Raw genomic sequence first — 24,971 nt, 5'->3', positions numbered from 1 at the left:
CAACAAGTGGTAAAAATTGATCAGCTTGTATGACGATGATCCAACAAACAGCAAAAGCTAATAATGATAGCCTATCAGTCATTAGCTTACCTTTATAAGATCTACAGAAAGTTTTTCAGAGTTCCACATTGGGCTACTTCATTTATGAAGCATACAGCAAAGTTAACGCACCATGAAATGTGAGGCAAAATTACGATAGTGGTAACCCTGGACATAATGCTGTTGTCAGCAGCATAGCCTATCATGACCTATTCTTAACACTTCCATTTCCATGAATGCATGTTGTATTTTTTCATTGCAAATATGTGCAGTGAGAAGCCCTCTGTCTGTAGTGAGATTTAATTATTTTTGGTTGAGTGAAAATGGGACGGTGGTAAGAAGTGGGGAAAGCTGTCTGTAAGGAGTTTGCACTACGTAAGAAGTTCGTCAGGAGTAGGCCTACTCTTGAACACCTGAGAGTCTACTGTAACGTAAACTCTGTAACTTTGGCATATAGGCCTATTAAGGAGACTAGTCATCGTGAGCACTGAGCAGTAGGATCACCCAATCTATCAGCTTTTTTTTCTGCTCGTCGTTCTATTGTGACATCAATGGAACCCTGCAAAATCATTATTTGATTGGTCAACAGCTCTTTTTCGCATGAAATGAGACCGTTGCGAAAATATTTTTAATCGCAACGAATTTCGTCCTCGGTGTGTACAGACTAATACGAATGCATGTGTTTAATAGGCTGCGTAATTTCGTGCGAATATTTCGTCCGAAAAATCGGACTCGGTGTGTACGGGCTTTTAAGGCTGTGGGTTTAAAATGTGAGTTTAAAATGTCGGCACCTGGCAACCTTATTACTGCGTCGGTGCGCTTCAAGACCTGTAGGAACGCCTCCCATATGTTAGTCCTCATTATGGTCCTCAAGCCTGCCTTCACTCGGGTGAATTGTAAATCTTCGAGTTACGTTGTTCATGTAACCTCGACATCAGCTTTGATCTAATATGGATAGTCGTTTTTTTCATTGAGAATACACATAAGTTCTTCTCCAACAACCGCGGATAACTCGTAATGGATCTTACCATCTGGTGTTTAATATTTGGAGTTCTAACTTGCCTGAATTCTGCTGCTTCAGGTAAGCGTTTTATCATCTTTGTAAATGTGTTAAGTTAAGGCTTGTGTCGTTTTTAAAAAAACTTCAGTGTAGTCCGATTCAATTTTGTTTCGAAGCCTGAGTGAAACTTAAAAACTCAATGTGTGACTCGGAGCGTCAAAGAGATATATGCCAAGGCTAACGTGAATAACGTGTAGTAGGCTACAGTATAAAGCTGTGCATATATTATATTAACTGAAGTATGGTAAAGTACTATGGTAATAGACAGAATGAGCCATTTAAAGTTGGTCATAATAGCTTAATGTAATGTATGTGTTTATCGCTCACCGGCCGGGACTTGCCAGCGACAGTGTAATCAAAATCAGTTCCTTATCAGTCATCTCATCCACCCACGCAAGTGGAGTCGATGATCTTCGGTGTCATAGTTAAACTGCCATAAGAGAGTGCGTTAAATATTGGAATTACAAAGTAGCCTAATTTCTGGTATGTGGTGAATCTCGCATAGGAATACCTTATTATGAATCAAACGTTTTTCATTGTTATATCCCATCTCTAGTAACCACAATAATAGGTCTTAATCTTCCTTTAAAAGTAGTCCAATGAAAGTAAAAAAAAAGAAATGCACATATGTCACATAGGCTATTCATGGTCTCTACAGTCTATGTCTAATGAGAATGTGTGACAACAAATAATTCCTTCATGTTTTGATGTTTCGACAGCCTGAGACAAAATAAAACAAAATAAACGCTTAGTCTGTGTCTAGGGTAGGCTACTGATTTGTTGACTTTTGGCTCGAAACGTCATATTGCCGCAATCTACACTAATCTAAGTGAAATGCCTAAATCATATCTGCAACACCAGTTTCTGTACCCTCTGCATTTCTGTACCATCTGCCAATCAAAATATAGGCGTGTTTCTATGTGCCTGTTTGAACCGATGTTGTCAGTGTTCCTGTAAGTGACTCGAGGAAGTAGGTGCATGCTAGGCATATTGCTCAAGACTGGCCGTAAGGTACGCAGGATTATTTCTAGCAACTGGAAAGTTTCTAGGAAACTTCAGCATCTCTCTCTCTCTCTCTCTCTCTCTCTCTCTCTCTCTCTCTCTCTCTCTCAAAATAGTTATAGGCACTAAGTAAGTAAGCTACCAATATCAAAACAATAATGCTCATGTTTGAGGGGGACTACGTTATGACAGGTAGTGGACCTTCTCGTAATAAGGCCTACACAGACTCAGGAGAGAGATGTCATTCCATGGTGTCTCATACCGTGACTGCCCTGTCACATATTATGTTCAGTCAGGTCTGTGTGAGAAGCAACTGGGGTCCTTCGAGGGTACCACCACCACCACCACACACACACACACACATACGGGTATTGGTCAATTTGTCTGTTCAAGTGTTAAAATGCCTGCAGCAAAAATGAACAAGCAGAAGTTCTCACGCCTCCCCCTATAGAGTTCCTGTATGTAAGGATTTGGAATATCCACTCATGCACTATAGGCTAGGCTAGTGTAAATATACACTATTTACAGTACATACCATAGATATTATAAAGCTTTATACTATCTATAATACATACCAGTGCACCCTCTAGTGAGTGAGTGGGTGTTTCCAAACGCAAGCTAATTCTTCCATCTAGTGCTGCTCCATTCACAATATTTCATTTTTGTTTTTAATCCATTCGCTCAAATTAGTGAAGGGCAGTATTAACCCATAAATGGGTGATCCCCCACAGGTCTGCGTTGGGTACAGGTGGCAGAGGGATGGCAGGTATCTGTTTGTTTTTTGACACACCATTGACAGAGGACAGGAGAGGACACAGGAGAACCGGGCTAGCAGGTTCTGTTGAAGGCATGGCACGCTATGGAGCATGTCTGCTGTGCTGGAATGGGTACTACCCACCCATTAAATGCCCATCATGCGAGAGATAACTCAGTATTGTGTTTGAAGGCAAGTGCGTAGGATGGAAAACCATTCCTTGCTTCTTTTTGCAATGAGCCATGTTGCTTAAGCAGCACTCAAATAATCTCCCATAGAAATGTATGGGGTTAGTTCGTAACGCAAACATGGCAGTCGTCTACACATATTAAGCCCCTTCCGACGCCAAAAGTTGACATGTGAATACATCGTGCCAATCATGTGGTATGTTGTGAATACATTGTGCCAATCATGTGTTGTGATCTCGCAGCTGGAACGAGGCTGGTGTGTCGTGATTTGTGAAGCCTTACGCACACGCAGTTCTGCCCAAAAATAGATGCGCGATAAGTGCTCAAAAAAGCGTTACAATATGGCCGCCGAGTGGAGGAACTTGCCTAAAAGGATTTTGGTGTGGCTAAATGAATAATGCAGGTGCAGAGTGCAGACTAAATGAGGCGGACTCAGCTGCCAAAAGGTCATGTTTCTTGCAGGACCTTCTGATGCAGTAGCACCTTCACTGATCATCAAATAAAGTCTTGAGTACTCTTGGAGTAGGCCTACCTCCGGCCCTGTACTGTAAAAGTAGCATTTTATAGTTACTCTGAAATCTACTATTGCGTTAAAGCTGGAATGTTAATGCCATTTTGGATAAAAGTGTCAGCTACAGTAATAGATAATGTGATACCATTGGGCATGTTAAACAGGTCAAGGAACAGGGTGTCTAAAAGGTGAGGATAAGAAGGTGATAGGTCAAGAGAAAAATAACTGGACTAACACGCTCAACACCTTGGTATAATTTCATAATTCCATGTTGTGAAGCTTATTGTGTTATTGGCCCAGAGACCTTGGACAGAGTTTAGGGTGGAGCAAATGACTTCTTTCTGCATTTGTCTCAAATACACCTCACGTAGGAACGTAACTGTGCCTACGAGCAGATATGCACGCTGGAATGAGGAACTTATCCACCAAGGCCATGCAATAAGGCTTGTCCTTTCGCAACCACTGGGAAGCCATTCAGGATGATGGCTGACAGGGGTTTTCTTTACAAGGGCAATAATGGAGTGAGAAGTCGAGCATTTTTAGGAGTATTTTTCTCCAGAATTGAAGCCCAAACCTAGAGATGAACTTGTGATGGTGTAGGGACCACCTGAGTTTCCATGTGCAATGGGGCCGAAGGTTCATGACTTGCTGACGTGTTCGTCCCTGTATTGTGCTGCCATCTGCCTAAGATCAAAGTTTCAGTGATAAGATGTTTCGACCGCATGCAAGGAGAAGGCTATAAAAGAAGTGTGTCATTCTCAACCCCAAGTTGAGATCCTTTTAGATAATGTATTTCATATCATATATTTATATCATTTTTTAATCAACATTTTAAAGTAAGTTTTTGGGATTGATTTCATTCTCACAGCAGCGCTTGAATCTGTGGTTTCTCATGTGAATCACCTAAGCGCCAAACTAAACACTTCAACACATTAGCTGATCGCAAGGTGTTTCAACAGCATGAAAGGACTATATAAGAAGAGTGGGAGGTAGTAGCGCAGTGACAAAGGCACTGGGCTGGCATGCACTAGCTGGCAAAAGTTGTGGGTTCAAAAAACATTGTTGAATTGTTGCAAAAATGTGATGGTGTCATTGTGATACACATGTGGGTCACATGTGTATCATTTGATTAGCTGGCTGAACTGGGACAACTGGTTAACAACACTAATTAAGGAGGGGTTGACAGGGCTAGTAGACATAGGGTAGTTGAACAAGGCAGTAGACTTGCATTACATTAATATTTAGCATCAGTAAGCATTCTTAAAAGAGAATGGATTGGAAATATGATGCAGATTTCATCTTAGAGTGGCCTTTCTGCAGAATAATTAAAGTAACCTAATTGTCCTGGTTAGTTAATGTTAGTCTTCTGTGCAGATAACTTCTGGACTTTGTACTGTAAAATTGAGGCTTGACAGTCTTGATTGAGATGAACTGCTGTCATAACTTTTGACAATTAAAAAAAAGTTTTTTTTTTTTTTCAGCATTGGTTTAATGACATTAATGAATACAGTTGTATAAGAAACTTTTTAATAGCTACTTGGGTATCAAGACAGGGAACACGGATATAGTTTTCAGAAAGTATAGTGCTTAAAAGTTCACACCAATGCGATTTGGTTTCTGCTTAGTTATTTAAGTGTTAAACTGTTTTCTCTTTTTTTTCCCCTAAGGTCAAGCCTTTCTCATTCCTGGTCCAGAGAATGTGACTGTGGACTGTGATAACTTTGACACCATTGTGTACTGGAATTACTCCGATCTCTTGATAGGAACTCTTTTTCAAGTAGAGTTTAAAAGCGACATTGGGTGAGTGAATGAATGGAGCAGAGATGTAAAAGTCTGATTTCAGAAAGTAAGTCTACCATGTATTGGTTCTGCCTGTACGTTTAACACAGGTAATTTCACTAATTACCTGATCTGAGTTGTGAATCAGCTTATTAAGTGAATGGTTGGAACAAAAATGTGGCAGGAATCTTACTTTCAGAAGCCGGATTTTTACACCTCTGATGGAGTGTGACCTTTAATTGAAATTATTGTCTGTCATAGAGCCCACATTCTCTAGCAGCACCCCTGCTTAGTTCTCAACTGGTCTAGCAGCACCCCTGCTTAGTTCTCAACTGGTCTAGCAGAGATTTCGGCTAGAGATAAAAAATGAAACATGGCCAATAGCCATATTAGTCACCATGTAATAGACGATTACTGTTGTACTTGAATATGCTGTAACAATGTTTAACTGTGTGTGTGTGTGTGTGTGTGTGTGATTCTGTAGCAATAAGAACACCTTCAAGACGGAGGCACACCATGTCAACATCACTAGCCGACTGAACAACACAAACTACGCCGTGTACACCATAAGAATCCGGGCCCAGAACGTAACTCACACCTCCAAATTCTCTTCGCCTGTTAGGTTTGCTTTTGATAACCGCATGGAAGGAGACATTATATGTGAGTTTGTCTTATTTTTAAAAAAATCAATCTTCCTCAGTAGAAACAAGTATTCAGTTACAGCATGACTATTGTCTCTGAATTTGGAGAGAAATATATTGAACTTAACTACAGCTCTGTGGGTCTGTGGACAAAATTAAACAAATTCCTTTAGTCTTTTTAACACAACAATTTTAACACAATGAATGCACAAACACACACATATAATATGTATATATATTTGGTGTTTGCCTGCCATATGAATCGCTATAAGATGGCATGAAGCACAGACGCACACCACTTATTTTTTAGCTCCTGTACTTCACTGTCTTTACTCTACTCTCTGTGACGGCTCGGCAGGTAATCTGGACTTCCCACCTGTAACCCTGAAGAACGAGTATGGAGACCTCACCCTGAGTTTCCAGAATCCTCTGCACCTGTATGAAAACACTCCAGCCCTCAAGTATCTCAAGAACAACACAGACCCAAACCTGGAGACGTCCAACTTGAGCTACGAAGTAGTTGATCAGGTTGGGAAAGAGTTTATCACTTGTGGGTTAATTTTTAAGTGATAATAACTAACAAATATATAATAAATATATGTTAAAAACTGCTGTTTTCAGAGCAACAGAGCCACAGAGTTTACCTGTCCTTATGAGAAGAGCGTGTGTGCAGAGACGCTGCACATCTCAGCCAAAAAGGACCACTACTGCGTCAACGTGTCGGGGAGCATCGTGCGGGCAAACGTCCGCGCTGCAAAGTTTTGCTACAATGGGCCGGAGAAGGGTATGAGGCGAATTTCTGTGTGTGAATGTATGTGTGTGTGTGTGTGCCAAGACACTGAATTGTTTTTTATTTTCTTCTAATTTTTGTGTGTGTCAAGACTATTGAAGTGTTATTCTATTTTCTTCTAATTTATGTGTGTGTCAAGACATTGAAGTGTTATTCTATTTTCTTCTAATTTGTGTGTTTGTGTGCCAAGACGTTGAAGTGTTATTTTACCACAGGTCGACCACTGCCCAGTCATATCGTTGCCATCGTATTTGCGATGGTCCTTATCGGCACTATCATTTTCCTGGCTGCTTTAGTATCCTGGAAGACGAGGGCCAAAACCCACCCCATTCCTACACCACATGTGGTAAATGCATTTTCCTTGGCATCTGTAATTTGGCAGACAGGACAGCTCCCCCCCCCCCCATTTCTCTCTGTCTCTGCCTTTCTTTCTCATTTTCTTGATTTCTGTAGGCTTTTGTAATGCTGATATCATTTTGTGTGTGTGTGGAGAGGGAGAAGGATCACCAGAGCACACAGAATTGGATTTTAGTTGTTTTTATTGTGGTGCAACAGCAAAGACTAATGTTTCCATGGGTGTTCTATCCCATCTTCATCAAAGTCAAGGGTTGTATTTGTAGCCTAATGCTGATATGATTTGTGTGTGGAGAGGGATAAGGATCACCAGAGCACACAGAATTGGATTTTAGTTGTTTTTATTGTGGTGCAACAGCAAAGACTAATGTTTCCATGGGTGGGTGTTCTATCCCATCTTCATCAAAGTCAAGGGTTGTATTTGTTGTCTTATAACTATAGTCATGGGGCCCGAGTTCGGCGGCAATATAGGTAGCGGGAAGCTAGCCTACATCAAGACGGCGAGGGCAAGACCTCTCTGGTGAAGTGAAATTGAATAAACCAATCACTTGCAACCAGTGTTAAATAGATTATCTATTTATAAGGGATAATGGATAGAACGCCGGTCATTACTGGGAAAATAAGTCCCGACAGGGCGAACCGGTCTTGTTCCGCCCTGAAGGGACTTATTTTCACAGTAATGACCGGCGTTCTATACATTATCCTGCTTATTATACGGCTACTTGCCAAAACGAAATAATAAACTCCCCACGATATGACTTTAGCCTACATAACCTAGCCTATTTGTTACCGTTCATCGTGGCATTTGCTGAGAAACAAATAGTTCACAACAACACACGCTGCTGAACTTGAATCAAACATTCTTTAGAACACAGCTGATCAACCGTCTGCTTTCACGTTTGAATGAAGTTCCGGTCCTTGCGTAGTGATATGAAAGACATTAATCAGAAGCACAAAACCCGTTGCCATTGACAGCGGTGATTAAATGCTTTGCCGGTGATTTATGTAGATTTTACATAGGCCCGAACGTTGGGAAGGCCCATTCATGTGAATGGAACTTTCTGCAGCACTCTGAAGAGCCGTGTAATAATATAGAGTTAATATATTATTATCTATCTTTTATCAATTAACTTCGGTCTGACTCTGCCCACTTTGTGCGTCTGACTTCGCTCTGGCCACAGTGCACTGTCGGCAAAATACGCTGTCAAACTCGCACCCCTCGACTCTGATTAAAAGATGGAATACAACACCCATGGAAATGTTCGTTCTTGTTGTTGCACCACAATAAAAACAACTAAAAGCCATCTCTGTGCCCTGGTGATCCTTCTCCCTCTCCACATGACCAGTCCTTTCCCGTGAAGCACCAGACGGGTATTCAGAAGTGCGGTGGAACTACCTTTTTTGACTTATAGTTTGTGTGTGTGTGTGTGTGTGTGTGTGTGTGTGTGTGTGTTTCTGATCCTGTCTCCCCACAGCCTCCTCTCACTGAACGAAGACCCGTTTATCCGGACCCACCCGGGCGGTCCGAAAGCGTCGATATTCTGTGGGTGGACTCGTCGCTGTCGGTAACTTCCGAGGACCCGCTCCTGTCGGACCACAGCTCCAGCAGCTGCCGCAGCAGTGCCCATTGCTCCAGCTTCCTCATTAGCCCAGGCCGCGTGCAGACCAGAGCGAGTCTGGCGAGCGACGATGTGGAGCGAGACACCGAATCGACCGGTTGGTCGATCGAAAGGTCAAGTCAGGACCTGAGACTCTTGGAGACGTCGGGAGGGACGCTCTCATCGGACGACTCGCCTCACGCCTATGCGATGCGCGACATCTTCGTGGACCTGAGGCCACGCGGCCGGGACGGTGTGGACGCAGAAGAAGAGGTGAGGTACAGCGAGGGTAAGACCAATGGACACCCCGCAAACCAAGAGTCGTCAGGAGGGACAGCGCTGTCCGGTTACGACTCGTCGCACGGCATCTCCGTGGAGCTGGAGCCAGGGGACTGCGTGGATGGCTACACAGTGGACAGAGCGTGTTCGGAGAGCGAGGACATGGAGCGAGACACCGAATCGACCAATTGGTCAAGCGAAAGGTCCGCTCAGGACCTGAGAGACTCAGAGGTGTCAGGAGGAACGGTGCTGTCCGATTACGACTCGCCTCACAACATCTCCGTGGAGCTGGGGCAAGGGGACTTTGTGGATGGCTACACAGCCAGGAAGCGTTTGGCTTGAGGTCGGGCGTGTCTGCAATTGAGAGTGAACGTTTTAAAAGGCAGAGTCCGCAAATTTTGGAGAAAGATTGTTAAGAATTGAGCTCAACAGCCAATCAAGTTGCACCCTTTGTTTCCGTGCTCCTAAAGCTCAACTTAGCAGGGCGTGACCAGGCTAGCCAAACTGCCTTGACTTCAATGCAAAAGAGACAGCAGATTTGTTGCCAGGCAGTCAGCCTATACTCAACCATGGTGATGGCCATTGCTGCCCTCTGCTCCTTAACAGGCTTTACACACACTCTCATCTTACACACACTGCCACACTCCCATCTCAGGAGGTCTGGGTTAAATAAATATGCTGATTTTACCAGAGTGATGGACTTTGATGGGTTTTGGCAAAAATAAATAAATCTATATGAATGAATGTCTATACAAACATACATACATACATACATGGCCTTTGGTCCATTAAAGACAAACTGGGACTACAACAGGTTCTAGAGCACTGCTAATGGAGCAATGGAACTGCTTGGAGATGAAACATTCATTCCCACTGGACCTGTAGGCAGTTATGTATCCACTCTATGTGGAAATGTGTGAGGAACGCTTCCTGGAGATTTGCATCAGGGTAGTGGTTACGGATCTGAATAAGCCTCTGTTCATCAGCCAACATCAAAGAGAGAGAGAGAGAGAAAGGACTGGTGACAGGTGCAGTATTTTCAGATCTCTATTTCTGGCTAGTGCTAGCTTGTTTAACAGGCACCAGGTAAGGTGACACTTTACTTTAGGTTTCTACTAAGAGTGACACGACACTCATAACCCTACCACTAACCCTTACTTGTCATGACAAAAAACAAATGACAATTGACAGAAGCGTTATGTCAATTATGACTTTTTTTTTTTTTTTAGTTTATAATGTTTATGACATGCTCTTGACAGTGTCATGTCACTCTTATACAGATACCTTCAACTAACGTGTAACTGGTTATTTTAAGCGCTAGAAGATGGTGTCTGTCTGGTTGTCAAACTAGTTAGTAGGCGGGCATACTAACAAAATACCTAAATGTTTTGTGGAAGTAACAAACGGGTAGCACTGAAGAGGAGTCACAGAGTGCAAATTGTGCAGATGTATAACTGCACTGACAATTCCTGTCTGCTGCTGAGAATGAGCAGTAGCGGGAGTAGTAGAAGCCCTGTGAATGCTAACTACATTTTTGTGACGGACAAAATCAGAAAACTACATGTTAAAAAGAGTATGTAATAACATAGCCTTTGAGCTCATGGGGAAATGGGTCCTTACATCTACACCATACTGGTGCAAATGGCATAGAAAAAAGGAGGACAGAAAATACTAAATACTGCTGTAATCATCAGAAGTCTTAAGATGTTCATAATGTCCTGCGCAGCTATACAGTTTATATTTTGTCCATATATTCCAACTTTGCCTCAATGACACCCGAAATTAGCACTGTTTTTGATCATACTTAGACATAAGATAACCACGTTGCCAATCAGAACATGACCCATGACCCTTGCTGTCCAGTGATCTCACAGGGTCACGGGTGACCATGTATGGACCCTTTCAAGAGAGTTCCATTATCAGCATCATAGTTGGCCCCACAAGGCTTCCGTTTTAACATTCCATATGTTATCTTAATGTAGAGGAAGTAGATTGGGGCCCAAATAGAACGTTCAAGCATTGTTTTTGTTTACCTTGTTGAAAGGGTTTGTATGTGAAATAGGCAACTGTGAAATCCCAAACTCTGCAAGCTGTTATGACAACCACCTATAGTGATCATAGTAGTGTGTGTCTAAGGATAGGACTTTGTGAAAACTGTCAGCAAATGTAATTACAGTATAGGTACTTGCAATTACATGTTTATTACTAGCTCATATTATCATCTGTATATTGGTTGAGGGTTAGAGTGAAACGTCATCGAATTCTTTTGTACCTAACAGGGAAGCTACACCGGGCACATACCTCAAGCGTTCCGTTCCCCCAGCGTCTGCTGCACCAATCAGCTTTCACTGCAATCAATGGCCACGCCAGGCATGGGCTTTCAAAATTAGATTTCCGATCCATGAACAGAATGCTACAGTCGTGGACCCTGTGTAGCCCGGGCCTTTCAATCTGAAATTATTTCTGGACATCTTGCTATTTTGTTAGCAAGATAAAAAAATAAAAAAAACATCAGGGCTCGTAATATGCCAAATGTAGCTGTTACATGTGCTTGCTTGTATATATGCTTGTTTTGCACACAATGTTAATACATAAATGTTAATACTGAAATGAACACATGTGTACAAGTCTGTTGTTTGGGTGTAAGGTGTTTAATACAAATTAAATACAAGAGGAGGTCACCACTCTCCAACAGACCCCAGGGGGAACACACACACACACACACACACACACACACACACACACACAGTCCCCCATGTGTTGATAGACCATGTTGAAGTCTACAGTCAGGTCAGTTCTTTTACAAACGAGCAGCCAAGTCAGTCTGTCCATCAGTTTTGAGTGAGATGGGGAGCACATGGGGACTTGTTGCAGGGCTGCTGTTGCTGCTCTTTGTTGTTGTTTGTTGTTGTTTGTGGTTAGGAGAGCTTGAGACCCTGAACGTTGGCCCTTACGCCCACCATCTGCTTCTCCTGCAGGACTTTCTCCTGCTTGAACGCCAGCTTGTTGGCCTTCTTCTCGGTTCTCCGCTCCTGTTGGGGTATATGACATCAGCAACAAAAGTCTTTTCCGAAACATGCATTGGCACACACTAAACGGCATTTCCTGGGAAGTGATGGGAATGTGTGTCTGTTTGGCAGGCTGCCCTGTTACAGTTACAGATAATTTAACCCACATAAAATCCTGTTGAGACATGTGGAGGAGTTTAAAACCACTGGTGGGTGACGTCAGCAACCTCTGATGCAACTGATCCCCACATTTCAAGGTGCTGGCGCAGAGGCAAAAAAAAGCCTCTCTATTCAGGTTCACGACTGGCCAACAGCTTCGCCAGTTCACTGTTGCCGTGTACAGCTGACCAAAGATAGTCCCAGAGACGGTTTATCATTCTAAGATCATCTATTTTAGTGGAGTGCCATCAGAACGTACGCTAATCTCCTGGATTAGGTCTTCTAAAACATCGCTTGCAGTTGCAGTCTTAAGTATCCGCAGCAATTAATCCTGTTACATGTTTAAAGTTCACCCAGAAGAGAGGGTTAATCCATAACGCAAGAGGAAATTCAAATAGGCCTCGGCAGGCACAGCTCTGTTAAGTGGCTTGGGTAAGCAGCCTAAACTGGGAGGGACGGGAGACGTGTGTGGCGAGATGGAGGAAGTCAGTGCTCCTCATCGTTGCTGTCGTCGTCCCCTTAGATAGGCTAAATTCTGATCTCCGATTTAATTTGTTTATAGAGTAGAGTTCTGATTGGATTGCACTGACCGTCGTGACCTTACAATGCCAGTATACGTTTTCCGCAGTGGCGGACATTACTTGAGTATATTTACTCAATTACTGTACTTAAGTCGCTTTTTCATGTATCTGTACTTTACTTAAGTATTTCAATTTTGTTAAACTTTTTACTTTTACTCCAGTAATTTATAGGCCAAATATCCTACTTTTTACTCGACTACATTTTGAGACAGCTGAAGTACAGCTGAAGTTCCTTTTCGAAAAAAGACTGTCCAAATAACATGTGTACTTACATGTGTATTTTCTATTAAGTGAGCTAGGCTTTAAATAATGGTGTTGCCTAACCTATGTTATTGTTATATCCACTATTTACTGTACCTTGTTGACCCCTTGACCATAACTAGACTCATGACGCCATCGAGCAAATGATGATAGACAATCTGACACTGTCAAACACAAAAGGGAACGTCTTGATTTGTGTAAAGCGTAAAGCATTCAAACAAAGCAAAAAGTGGTTACTTTGAAGTATCTAAGATAAGATATTACATTAGTTTGTTTTTAGTTATTTTTACATACAACAATTCTTAGTTGATTTTGTCCTTGAATGAAGGAGACAGGCTCAAGGAATGCCTATGTCTGTGCCAAATCATTTCAACAATAGTAAATGCAACTATGCAGTCATAATACATTTCAGGACTTTTACTTTTGATACTTAAGTACATTTGAAGGCAAGTACTTTTGTACTTCCACTCAAGTGGAAATGTAAAAGGAGGACTTCTACTTTTTTGTACGGGAGTAACTATTTAACCATGTCTATCTCTACTTTCACTTAAGTACAGGATTTGTGTACTTCGTCCACCATTGGTTTTCCGCAAAGGTATGTTTAGAACTAGCTATTGTTATTATAGGTATTACGTTGGGCGGTTCCAGTCAAGTTTAACTAGTATGAATCTTTTTTTAAATCCTTTTTGTTTGCTTGTGGAGATGGAAATAGTAATAAATAGAAATAGATCATCATAAATGTGCACAGCCAGGGATAGTCTTTTACAAAGTATTTTTGATACTTTGTATAAAAATGACTACAAGAACAATTTTCACCTGTGCTAAACTAGTTTAAGTTGGGGTAAGTGTGTGTGTGTGTGTTAGTGAGTGCATGTGTGTGGGTGTGTGTATGTATAAGTGTGTGTGTGTGCCTGCGTGCAAAGTAGAAGCACCATTCAACTGTCTGTGTTTACACACATGGGCAGTATTTATGATACATGTATTTTCAAATAATATTTAAAATACAAATGATAAAATACTGTTTCATTTGGCTGAAGAAAATGGATTTGTATTTTGTACCAAAATACTTTATAGGTGTGTATTTTTGTAGTTTAAAAATACTGCCAAATATGTTGGGTAAAAGCAATACTTATCACTCGTATACTTGTATACTTTTATTCACACAATGAATGTAGCCTTTGACTTTAGTAATTTGTCCAGAGTTGTTGTGACCAGAAGACTGTGATTCAGGATTTAGGATTCAGAAGATGGTCCAGTGCAAGATGAGTAACATGTAGGTTGCTCACACACACAATGCACTCCCACACACAATGCACTCACACCAACCTCAAGTTTCTTGTGAACTTTAGTCATCAGTTTCAATATCAATAAATCTGGGCACGCATTGACAATGTCAGACTTGTCTCCACATTGTTCCGCTTGACAAGCTCAGTTGTGACTTTGAGTGCATCTCTGATGCAGTATTTAGGCTGAGATGTAACAGGCAGGTCAGCATAGTTGAACTGCTGACTAGGTTTATGACATGTCTCATAGGCAGAGAAAAGCTGTTGCTCTCAAACACCGTCCACTTAATCAACAGAGTCAGTGTACTGATGAAGGAATAGATTAAATAGACAGATATGGAAGGTTTGCAAAGTGATTTCATGCTCCCTTTAAAGAGTATTCTTATTATTTTCAAAATACAAAAATACAGAATTTTATTTTGATATATGGTGGGTACTGTATTTTAGTTTATTTTGATACACCTAAAATTATAGTATTGGATATCTTCTTTTAAAAAAAACATTTTGATGTATTTTTGCCCATCCCTATCAATGGGCCCTAATGTAAGTAAGGTAAAATGTAAAGTCTAATATAACTATGCAAAATCTATTTAGAATCTATTTAAAATCTATAAGTTCAATACCATGAGCAAGATCCTAGTACAAGCACCAGAGCATCAGCTCCAAGCTCTCAGGTGCCACATGATGGTGTTATGACAGTCTTGCATTTGACATCAGGTTGTTTTCCTCCCTGTCTGGAGTCAGTGTGTGCCAAATGTGAATGGGCGTGTGTGTGTGTGTGTGGGCGCGCTCATGTTAATTGATGTGCAGGTGCAGGTGGTAGGGAGCAGTGGGACTCCAACCAGCCAACCACATCATTGTTTTGTCTAGTTTGTTTGGTCTGGTGTCCTTTGTCAGCGATTTGAAGCAGTGCCTCCTGTGTTTTGTTTGTTACTAAAGGAGGTAAGGTGTTGTATTAGGTGGTGTAACGTTATTAGGTTACAGAAGTTATATATATATATTTTTAGATTGATTGATCATCAGCAGCCTTCAGTGGTTTTCTCTCTCTCTCTCTCTCTCTCTCTCTCTCTCTCTCTCTCTCTCTCTCTCTCTCTCCCTCTCTCCCTCTCTCCCTCTCTCCCTCCCTCCCTCCATCCCTCCATCCCTCCATCCCTCTCTCTCACCTTCCTCTCCTCCTTGATGGCCTGCTTGCGGGCCTTGCGCTCCTCCGTGCTCTCCTGGCGCGGGCGCTGTTGCGTGGCGGCCCGTGGGAGGTCCGAGTCGTTGATGCGCTCCATGCGCTCCACCTGCCGCGCCGTCGGCCCCCGCTTGGGCAGCACATCCAGGGGGACGCCCGTCTTAGCGGACACGCGGATGCCTTTGGCCTGGAGCAAACCAACCGACAGACAAACAACCAAATAAGCAAACAAACAAATAAACAAACAAACCAACAATAAAACAAACAAACAAAAAAACAGTCAGTGCAATGTGTAAATAAAATGTTTGTGATTAACTACTGTACGATGATTGTTTGAAGTAACACAGTGCTGCATCTACTTGTAATAAGATGTTTGTTCATGAAGTATTAAAGATGTGTATAGTTCATTTCTATTCTAGTTTGTATTTTATACCAGACACAGTGACACCAAGGTTTCCACTCTGAGTCATATTCCATGACTTTGCCCCACAAATTCACTGACTTTCTATGTCTGGAATGGACTTCCTAAAATGCAATGATATTTCTGAATTTCCATGACCCGTGGGAACCCTGTAACTCTCTTCTTGGTACTGATGATATCTTTGCACAGTTCACTTTTTGAACTACCTCTGTGGCACACACTCAACCATAACGTCTGACTGACTGAATCACTTCCACTTGTGCACACTTACACCTACTGCAATGCCCTCTTCAGTGGTCTTCCCTCTCACTTACTCTACAGGCTACAACACGTCCAAGATTCAGGGGCCCGGTTGCTTACATCTACCCCTTCAAGATATCACATTACCCCTGTGTTAGAAGACCTCCACTGGCTCCCTGTCCCACTGAGGATTGACTTCAAAGTCCTCCTCCTTACCTTCAAGGCTCTGCCCCCACATACCTTGTCTGAACTCCTGCACCCCTACTGTCCTGCACACGCCCTATGTCCTCTGATCATGGCCTCCTCACTATCCCCTAAACCCGACTCCGCTCCATGGGCGACCGAGCATTTTCCTCAGCCCCCCACCTGTGGAATGCTCTGCCTCAGCAGATCAGATCTGCTGCCAGTGTCGACTGCTTCAAGTCTCTCCTCAAAACCCATCTGTTTAGGAAAGCTTTTAACCTATAACCCTACTTTGACCCTCTTTTATTTTCATTTTAAATTGCCCTCTACTTACTTCTTAATTGAACTGGCATATGTCTGTTTCAGGTTAATGGTTTCTTTACCTTAGGAGTGTCCTCTATGATCTTAGGGCGGTTGTACAAGTTAGAGTACGTGCCTGGGGAAACAAAAGACACAAAAAATTGCTGTTGAACTCTGACCTATGTGGATATGCTGATAAGAGATATTATATGGCTGGTAGGCTGATAAGAGTAGAACGCAGTTACGCAGAACACACAGAGACATTCAAGAGGAATTTAACAACAGAGTGAAAAAGGAGAAGAAAGGGAAAACACGAACACACACACACACACACACACACACACACACACACAATCTTTCAAACTCTTGCACACACACACAAAATCCTTCTAACTCTTACACACACACACAAAATCCTTCTAACTCTTACACACACACACACAAAATCTTTCAAACTTTTGCACACACACAAACACACAAAATCCGTTTTAACACACATAGACATACACACACACAGAGTCTACCAACAACAGCCAGGCATATTGAAACTCACTGATGATGGTTTCACAGTCCCACTTCTCGGCCGGAGGTTCGACCACGATAGTCTCCATCTCCTGCCCTTCCTCTTCATCCTCCTCTTCCTCGATGCCTTCAAGCCCCTTAGGGCCGAGGTCATCTAGCTTCTGACAGCTGAGGTAAACATGGACCAGCAAATGACTTAATATTGGATATGACAGCTGAGGTGAACATGGACCAGCAAATGACTTAATATTGGATACTGATGTTGAGCGCAGTAGTGTGTGTGTACCTGTCGTCTGCAGTTGTTAGTACCCCCAGTGGGGCATGGAAGGTGTGTGTCTGTGTGTGTGTGTCTGTGTCTGTGTGTGGACATTGATGTTGAATGCAGTCGTGTGTTCATCAACAACCATCTGCTCCCTTCTATTATGAATGACTAAAAGCAATTAATAATTTATGGCAAGGCACTTTAAACTGAGCCACTTTGAATTGAGCAAAACAAGAGATTAAGTCATTTTTGATTATCCAGGAAATGGAATTATGGAAAGAGGCGCTTTTCCACTCACAGCAACTATGGAGGATTTAATGACCGACATTCTCTTACTGAGCCTATTCAGGCCATGGAGTGCTTGCAGTGTGCATGTTTACTTGAGGACACGGTGTTTCTGAGAGGTCCCACCAGTGGCGTCATGCCCATTAACAGAAAGGGGGCAAGTGCCCCTGCCTGATTTTTTTTTGGTAAATCACACCTTTTGACCCTATAATGCCCCATTTAGGATGTTAATTTGGGGTCATCAAATAGGCCTATAGAGGCATAAAATCCAGGGGTAGGGGTATGAGCACTCATCCGATGTCTGCGCAAGTATAACTGAACCGCTCTGGAGATGACATGGATAGGCTAGAAGCAACAATATTTAAAACAACGAACAATGTTAATTCCTGTAGGCCTAACTACCAGTATCAATGAAAACAGCATAGAGGCTGGATATATGTCTCCATGTAAGGTAGTGGCAAGCAGTTAAGTGCTAGCCTAATGCAGGTAGCCAGACAAAAGAGAGGCGCTGCAATTTTCTGTATAACACGAATCATCTTTGTAACTTTTATACTTTTTAAACTATTAATAAAAAACTATTCAAAATTTCCCCATAGACTTAACATGGGCTGATGACATCACAATGGGCTAATTAACTTGATTTGCACCTGTATGAACATCCAGCTGCTCAACTAAGCCCCATCAAAGAGCCAGTTAAACTGATTGATTGATTGATTAAACTATTAATTAAAAACTATTAGGCCTTTATGACATCACAGCAATTAGACAACCTCATCCACATAGCAAATAATTTAACCTAACTATCCACCTATTGAACTGTTCAATCATTCCAACTATATTAAACCTCATCTACATAGTTCAGTCATTCCAACTATATTAAACCTCATCTACCTAGCAAATAATTTAACCATTTAAACTATCCAGCTATTTAACTGTTCAGTCATTCCAACTATATTAAACCTCATCTACCTTGCAAATAATTTAACCATTTAAACTATCCAGCTATTTAACTGTTCAGTCATTCCAACTATATTAAAGCTCATCTACCTAGAAAATCATTTAACCTTTTAAACCATCACCCTATTTAACTGTTCAGTCATTCCAACTATATTAAACCTCATCTACCGAGTTCAGTCATTCTAACTACATTAAACCTCATCTACCTAGCAAATAATTTAACCTTTTAAACTATCCAGCTATTTAACTGTTCAGTCATTCCAACTATATTAAACCTCATCATGTTGGTTGCCAATTAGCACATCATCTGTTTTAACAATATATTTCACACAATATGTTTTGCATTTTCATGCACTGGTAATTCCCTGGAATTGCGTTTTCTAGTTTTATGTTGAAGTCAACAAATCAAAAAAGAGAGCCAAAAACAAAGAAATACAATGTCGGCTCTTAGGAATGGTTGTCATGGGTACAAACTGAGCGGAGTCAAAATCAAAATAGTGGCAAACACACTTTTGCACGCATAACACAAACACTCCCTCACTGCCACTAAGACTAAGACACACACACACACACACACACACACTTACTCCTGGTCCCTCTGTTTGAAGTAGTCGTTAAGCACCTCCCGTAGTCGTTCACTGTCAGGGTTGATGAAGCCCTCCAGCTCAGCGTTGTCCAGTGCTCCGATCTCGTCGTCATCAAACTGCTCGTAGAACTGAATGACACAACACACACACACACACACAAAGTTGCAGTCACCAAATACAGGCAACCTCCAAGGTGACTCGAATGAACCCTGTTGACATCCAGTCCTCCACATTTGGACACTTCCAAATCACTATTCAAAACTCAACAATTCACCACAACATGTGGCGAGTTTTGCTTTAAAAGCTGTTAACTTTCTATTCAGTGTTTTTCCTTTCTGTTATTTTTTAAAGCATCCTTATGCACTATAAGGCAACAAAAGGCACTATAAATCCAACAAACTGTTATTGTTATTATTATTATTATTATTATTATTAGTAGTAGTAGTAGTAGTAGTAGTAGTAGTAGTAGTAGTAGTAGTAGTAGTAGTAGTAGTAGTAGTAGTAGTAGTAGTACTACTACTACTACTACTACTACTACTACTACTAATAATAATGATAATAATAATAATAATATTTAAATGAAGTGGCCATCTTGGTGCTGACCTTCTCGAAGCGGTCGTCCAGCAGTGTGAGCTGCTCGTTGCGCCGCATGACGGACGAGGTGAGCGAGTACTCGGTGAAGCGGCTCCTCGTCTCCTCCTTCATGAACAGGAACTCCCGCCGGCCCTCCTCATCGCCGTCGTACGACAGGCCACCCATCGAGTCACAGTCGCCCTCCTCCTCGCCGCTCTCCTCTTCATCATCCGTGTCCTCCCACTCATCATCATCACTGTCGTCTTTATCACCACCACTGTGGAGGAGAGGACCGTGGTTGTAATACAGGCTCAATTTAAATAGGGTCCTCTCAGACACAACAATCAACAAATTCACCACAAATGTACGCAATTGTTTTTTTTTTACACACTTGACTAAAAAATGGAATACATCTCATTTCTGTTAAAGTTTCCCAAATGTTCACAGCATATCTGGAAATAAATATCCCTGAGTTTCTGACTGCCATGTCAAACAAAGGTAATGCATAACATCCAATCCAATACACTCATAACAAGTTAGTAAGCTTCACTCCTGAAGTGAGGAGGGATTTTAATCCTTCTTATTCAGATTCTGATGGACACAATCAGTAAGCAGTGAGTGATGAACTCAAAAACATAAACTCCACTACACCTACCCTGTGGCCTGGGCTGTGTTGGCCTTGACGATGAAGTCATCATCTAGAATGTTCTCAGGGTCGTCGTAATCGAAGTCGTCGTCCAGAGCAGCCACGATGTCGGGGTCCATATCCAGCCGGGGCCCTATAGGTCAGAAATCATTCTTACAATGTATCCATGGCAACTGTGTCACCCATAATCAAGACTTTCTCTCGTGTATATTGTTGCACTGTGTTGGTGATTTCTCAGCTTTTGCTCTGTCTGTAATATATTACAACTTGCTGAGAATTGTTTTACACACACATTTGAACACAAAATCAATTGCGAACTTCCATTTAAATCCCATTCACATGTAGCCTCTTATTTCAATGTCTGTATGTAACACTAGTGCGGTATGTTGATAACATGTTTTATACCACTACTTAGTTGGATTTCCTATTGTGGTGCACTCTTTAGAACATCAATTAACTTTCACTAATTATACGGCTCTTCACAATGCAAGTAGAATGCTCCATTGATTTGAATGGGATTTCCCAAAGTTCTACCGGTCATTATTTTCGTCTAAGGACCTTTGAATAATGACCGCTGTCAATGGCAACGGATTTTCATTCAAAAGTGAAGGCAGACGGTTGATTAGCTGTGCTCTAAAGAACGTTTGATTCAAGTTCAGCGTGTGTTGCGAACTATTTGTTTCTCAGCAAAAGCCACAACAAAAGGGCAACAAATAAATGTAAATAGACATATCGTGGAGTTTATTTTTTCGTTTTGGGAAGTAGCCGTATAATAAGCGGGATAATGTATAGAACACCGGTCATTGTTGGGAGAATAAGTGAGCTGGCTCCTCCATGCCTGGGGTCAGTGGGGTCAACATCACCTGCCTGGGGTCAGTGGGGTCAACCTCACCTGATATAGGGGTCAGTGGGGTCAACCTCACCTGATATAGGGGCAGCTTTGTTGAGCATCCCAACCTTCTCCTCAAACTCGGAGGCGAACACTGACGATGGTAGGTTGATGGAGGCAGCCTGTGAGACAGAGACAGAGGAGGATGACCAATGGGGGGGTTAATGACCAGGGAGAGCTCTGAGTGAGGGGAAACTTGGAGAGGAAAGACTAGTTTTACCTTCTAAATTGTTCTGTTCTGTGTGTCTTGTCAGGTAAACTGGAGCCATACTGTCTCATCTCACTTTAGAGCAGAGATGACTTCACATGAAATCCAAATTCAGTCATTCAGTCATTAATCGTCTTTGTCAAAAGGGTTCTTATGAGAAATCACTGACTTCTTACTAGTTGAACTGCAACCATCAATGGAGCCGTTGATAAAGTCTTCTTGTGAACTGACCTGTTTTGTCTTTTTCCCCAGTGAGAGGTTGCACATGTGCACTATCCAAACATTATAAACTTCAAGACAGCGCCAGTCTCTACAGTGACACCTGACCCAAACATGTTTAAAAGTTCTCTCTAAAATGTCTCCATTTCAAATGCGAAGCAGAAACAACGACAGTTATCAGTAAACACCCAGCTCTCTGCCAACAGACAAAGACGAGCAAAACCAACTATCTCTCCTCCTTACAGGAATAACTTGGACGTCCACCTCCTCTTCATCATCCTCCTCGTCGTCATCCTCCTCCTCTCGGACGTGCAGGGCGACTGGTTTCTTCTGGGGGAAGGTGGAGGCCACCAGCTCCGTGGGCTGAGCCACCTCCCTCAGGTGCTGCAGGTAGTTGTAGTCATCGTCGAAGAACACGCCGAACTCCCTCTGCTCGTCACGACGCTTCTCAGCCTCCACCTGGACCAACGGATGGACAGAGTAAGAGAGAGAGTAAGGGAGGGAGAGAGAGAGGGAGGGAGGGATGGAGGGAGGGAGAGAGAGAGAGAGAGAGGGAGGGAGAGAGACAGAAAGGGAGAGGATTTTATTTAATATCATTTTGGCATTTAATGTCAGTTCCAAACAACTGTTGCAGGCACACAAGCAAAACCAGACTATTCAATGCAACTATCTGTTTCATACAAGCACCAAGGCATTAGAAATGTAGCCTACACCAGTGTTTCCCAAACTTTTTTTCTGGGGACCCACTTTTTAAAAATGACAGACCATCGCGACCCATTTCACTTCAGATCTACAGTAACATGGAACCTGCATGCAACCACCAATATTGTTTTAGATTGCTGCTTTAGTTGACTAGATTTTAATCGGTGAAGTTGAAGAGCTGGTGTCGTTAATGTTCATCCAAATAGGCTGATTCATGTCCCTTGCATTTTGCAACTGCGAGGTCCATGGCAGGCGCCCCACAGAAAGGTTTCATTTTGCGAGTGAGATGTCCACATTGTCCCCTCTGCGACGCGTTCGCCCCCCAGTTTCAGAGCTATTCTAAATGCAAAATTGCACAGAGGGCCGTGACTGTGGTAAACAAACTATATCCTAATAGAAAACTGATAGCTTTCCTAGCTAAATGGTATAAGTCAGGCCTGACAACATAAATTGTGCTGGCGACCCAAATAAAATATCCTGCGACCCAGTCTTTGGGAAAAACTGGCCTACACCACTACCATTTTTTTTTTATTAAAAAATTGACATTAGTATACTACTATCAATTTACATATTTTCGGACATTAGTATGCTAACTTATAGGCCTACTTTCATATCCCAAATGACAACAACCCTTTGACAGATTAGCACTGAACCAGTGTTCATTTAATTCCAAAGATCTGCTCTCGGGAGAACTTTAAAATCCATGTTGCTGCAAACAGGGAGCATGGCGCACTAACTGTCAAGGGCCTCTTCCTCTTACTTTTGTGGCTGGCAGGAGCACATGCTGAGGGGCCTTCTCGTCCGCTGCTAGGGGATCTCTCTGACTTCTGTGGACAAGGTGGAAGGACACAGCATTCTTCTTATCGATGAACGACCTCTTCTTTTTGTGTGGCTGAGGAAAGATGATGACACACAGTGCTTATAGACGGCACACATCACCACCACCACCACCAACACTATATTGTAGCATACTACATTATCATAGAAACAAAAGAAACATTCAATTGAACGACTAAAATCATACAAGAGGATGAGAGGAGGTTATGTAGGCGACACACACACACACACACACACACACACACACACACGAGGGTGAGAGTAGCTGATCCACATAACATTGAAGTTGCGATGCAAGTTAATCGAGCACTGACATGACCCTTCAGTATACACATGTTACCATTAATTTGTCATACGGACGTACGAATGACATGTTGACCCAACATTATTACCATGGACAAAGGTAAATGTTTTCCAAAAAAAAAAAAAAAAAATATTACAGTTAATGTTAGCCCACAGCACACGTTAGCTATAACGCTAGTTAAATGCCTACAAATCGCTAAATCGTTATAAGTCAAATTCTTACCATTTCTGCCTTTGTTTAACGTATCCACAAATTAGTTATTATCTTTCAGACCTGAATAACAAACTTTTTCCTTAGAAACGGATGTAATGACAACAAAAATTCATTATTGTTTGTGTGTACTTGTTCAACACAGGCAGACACGCGTTCGCCACCAGGTTGAAAGAACCACTTGAAACCGGAAGTGGACCATGTGCAGAGAAATTTGTCGATGTGCGCGAGAAATATCTTCTGTTGGAGCCAAATTGAATAAACAACGGTATTTTGACATTTCAATGTTTGAAAACGTAAACGATATACTATAGAAATTACATAGAAACACAAATATGTGATTGACAAATTGGTTTAGTCCAACAGACTGTATGAATAGATCAGATTGCATGAATACATCAGACACGACTAATCGAGTGTAGGCCAGTGACGACTGTAGGCTATTCTACTGGAAATATTATGTCCAACAATAATGACTTGCTAAGAAGAGTTTCACTATGAAATTCTTCACCTTTATGTATAATTAATTACTATAGCTAGAAACAAGAAACTACAATGTAAGTATACACCTGTCATTATTGGCAAGTCCTCACATTTTGCCCTGTCAAAGATTGTTAAGGCGGAGCTCCGCCTTAACAACCTTTGGCCCTGTCCCTCTCTAAATGTTAAGCAATCTAAGCTAAGCCACACCCGAAAACCGCCACAGGCCAATCGTGGCTTAGCAACCCGTCACTAGGCAAGGGGGGTCTGACAAGCTTTTCTAGTTTTGCCATGTTAACCTGTGGAGACTGAAGGCCTGTGGGTCAAGAAGTGGGTCACGTATTTAGATGTGTGGTGCCTTAACCCACGTAAAGACACAGTGAAATAACATGTTACACTATAGAAACATGATATAATTGGGAACACATATTGTTCTAACTATGGACCCTTTCAAGAGAGTTCCATTATCAGCATCATAGTTGGCCCCACAAGACTTCCTTTTTAACATTCCATATGTTATCTTAATGCAGAGGAAGTAGATTGGGGCCCAAATTGAACGTTCAAGCATTGTTTTTGTTTACCTTGTTGAAAGGGTATGAAAAATGGCATATTGCATGATATTTCCATAACCGCGAGATACACGCTTCACGATAACGGCAAGAAGTTGTTAACAGACGTTCAC

The 24,971-nt window shown here is 42.0% G+C and overlaps 2 protein-coding genes across 2 annotated transcripts; one reads left to right on the top strand and one right to left on the bottom strand.

The window, feature by feature from the left end:
- The first annotated feature begins 649 nt into the window (after positions 1 to 649).
- Positions 650 to 11,609, top strand: ifngr1 (interferon gamma receptor 1). The gene is made up of 7 exons (XM_048248814.1): positions 650 to 1,120; positions 5,222 to 5,354; positions 5,818 to 5,993; positions 6,333 to 6,502; positions 6,596 to 6,758; positions 6,980 to 7,110; positions 8,594 to 11,609. The coding sequence occupies exons 1-7, from the start codon at positions 1,057 to 1,059 to the stop codon at positions 9,335 to 9,337; spliced, it is 1,581 nt and encodes a 526-aa protein (XP_048104771.1). The 5' UTR covers positions 650 to 1,056; the 3' UTR covers positions 9,338 to 11,609.
- A 16-nt stretch (positions 11,610 to 11,625) lies between these two features.
- ltv1 (LTV1 ribosome biogenesis factor) lies at positions 11,626 to 24,009 on the bottom strand. The gene is made up of 11 exons (XM_048248819.1): positions 23,822 to 24,009; positions 23,219 to 23,350; positions 22,000 to 22,215; positions 21,364 to 21,451; positions 20,450 to 20,573; positions 19,825 to 20,071; positions 19,222 to 19,349; positions 17,162 to 17,298; positions 16,692 to 16,744; positions 15,451 to 15,651; positions 11,626 to 12,027 (listed from the first exon to the last, which is right to left on the bottom strand). Exons 1-11 carry the CDS (start codon positions 23,822 to 23,824, stop codon positions 11,914 to 11,916), a joined length of 1,443 nt encoding a protein of 480 aa, XP_048104776.1. The 5' UTR covers positions 23,825 to 24,009; the 3' UTR covers positions 11,626 to 11,913.
- Positions 24,010 to 24,971: the final 962 nt, after the last annotated feature.

The sequence above is a fragment of the Alosa alosa genome, chromosome 7 (genome assembly GCF_017589495.1).
Source record: "Alosa alosa isolate M-15738 ecotype Scorff River chromosome 7, AALO_Geno_1.1, whole genome shotgun sequence".
In the NCBI taxonomy this organism is placed as follows: domain Eukaryota; kingdom Metazoa; phylum Chordata; class Actinopteri; order Clupeiformes; family Clupeidae; genus Alosa; species Alosa alosa.
This window is presented reverse-complemented; position numbering and strand designations above follow the sequence as displayed.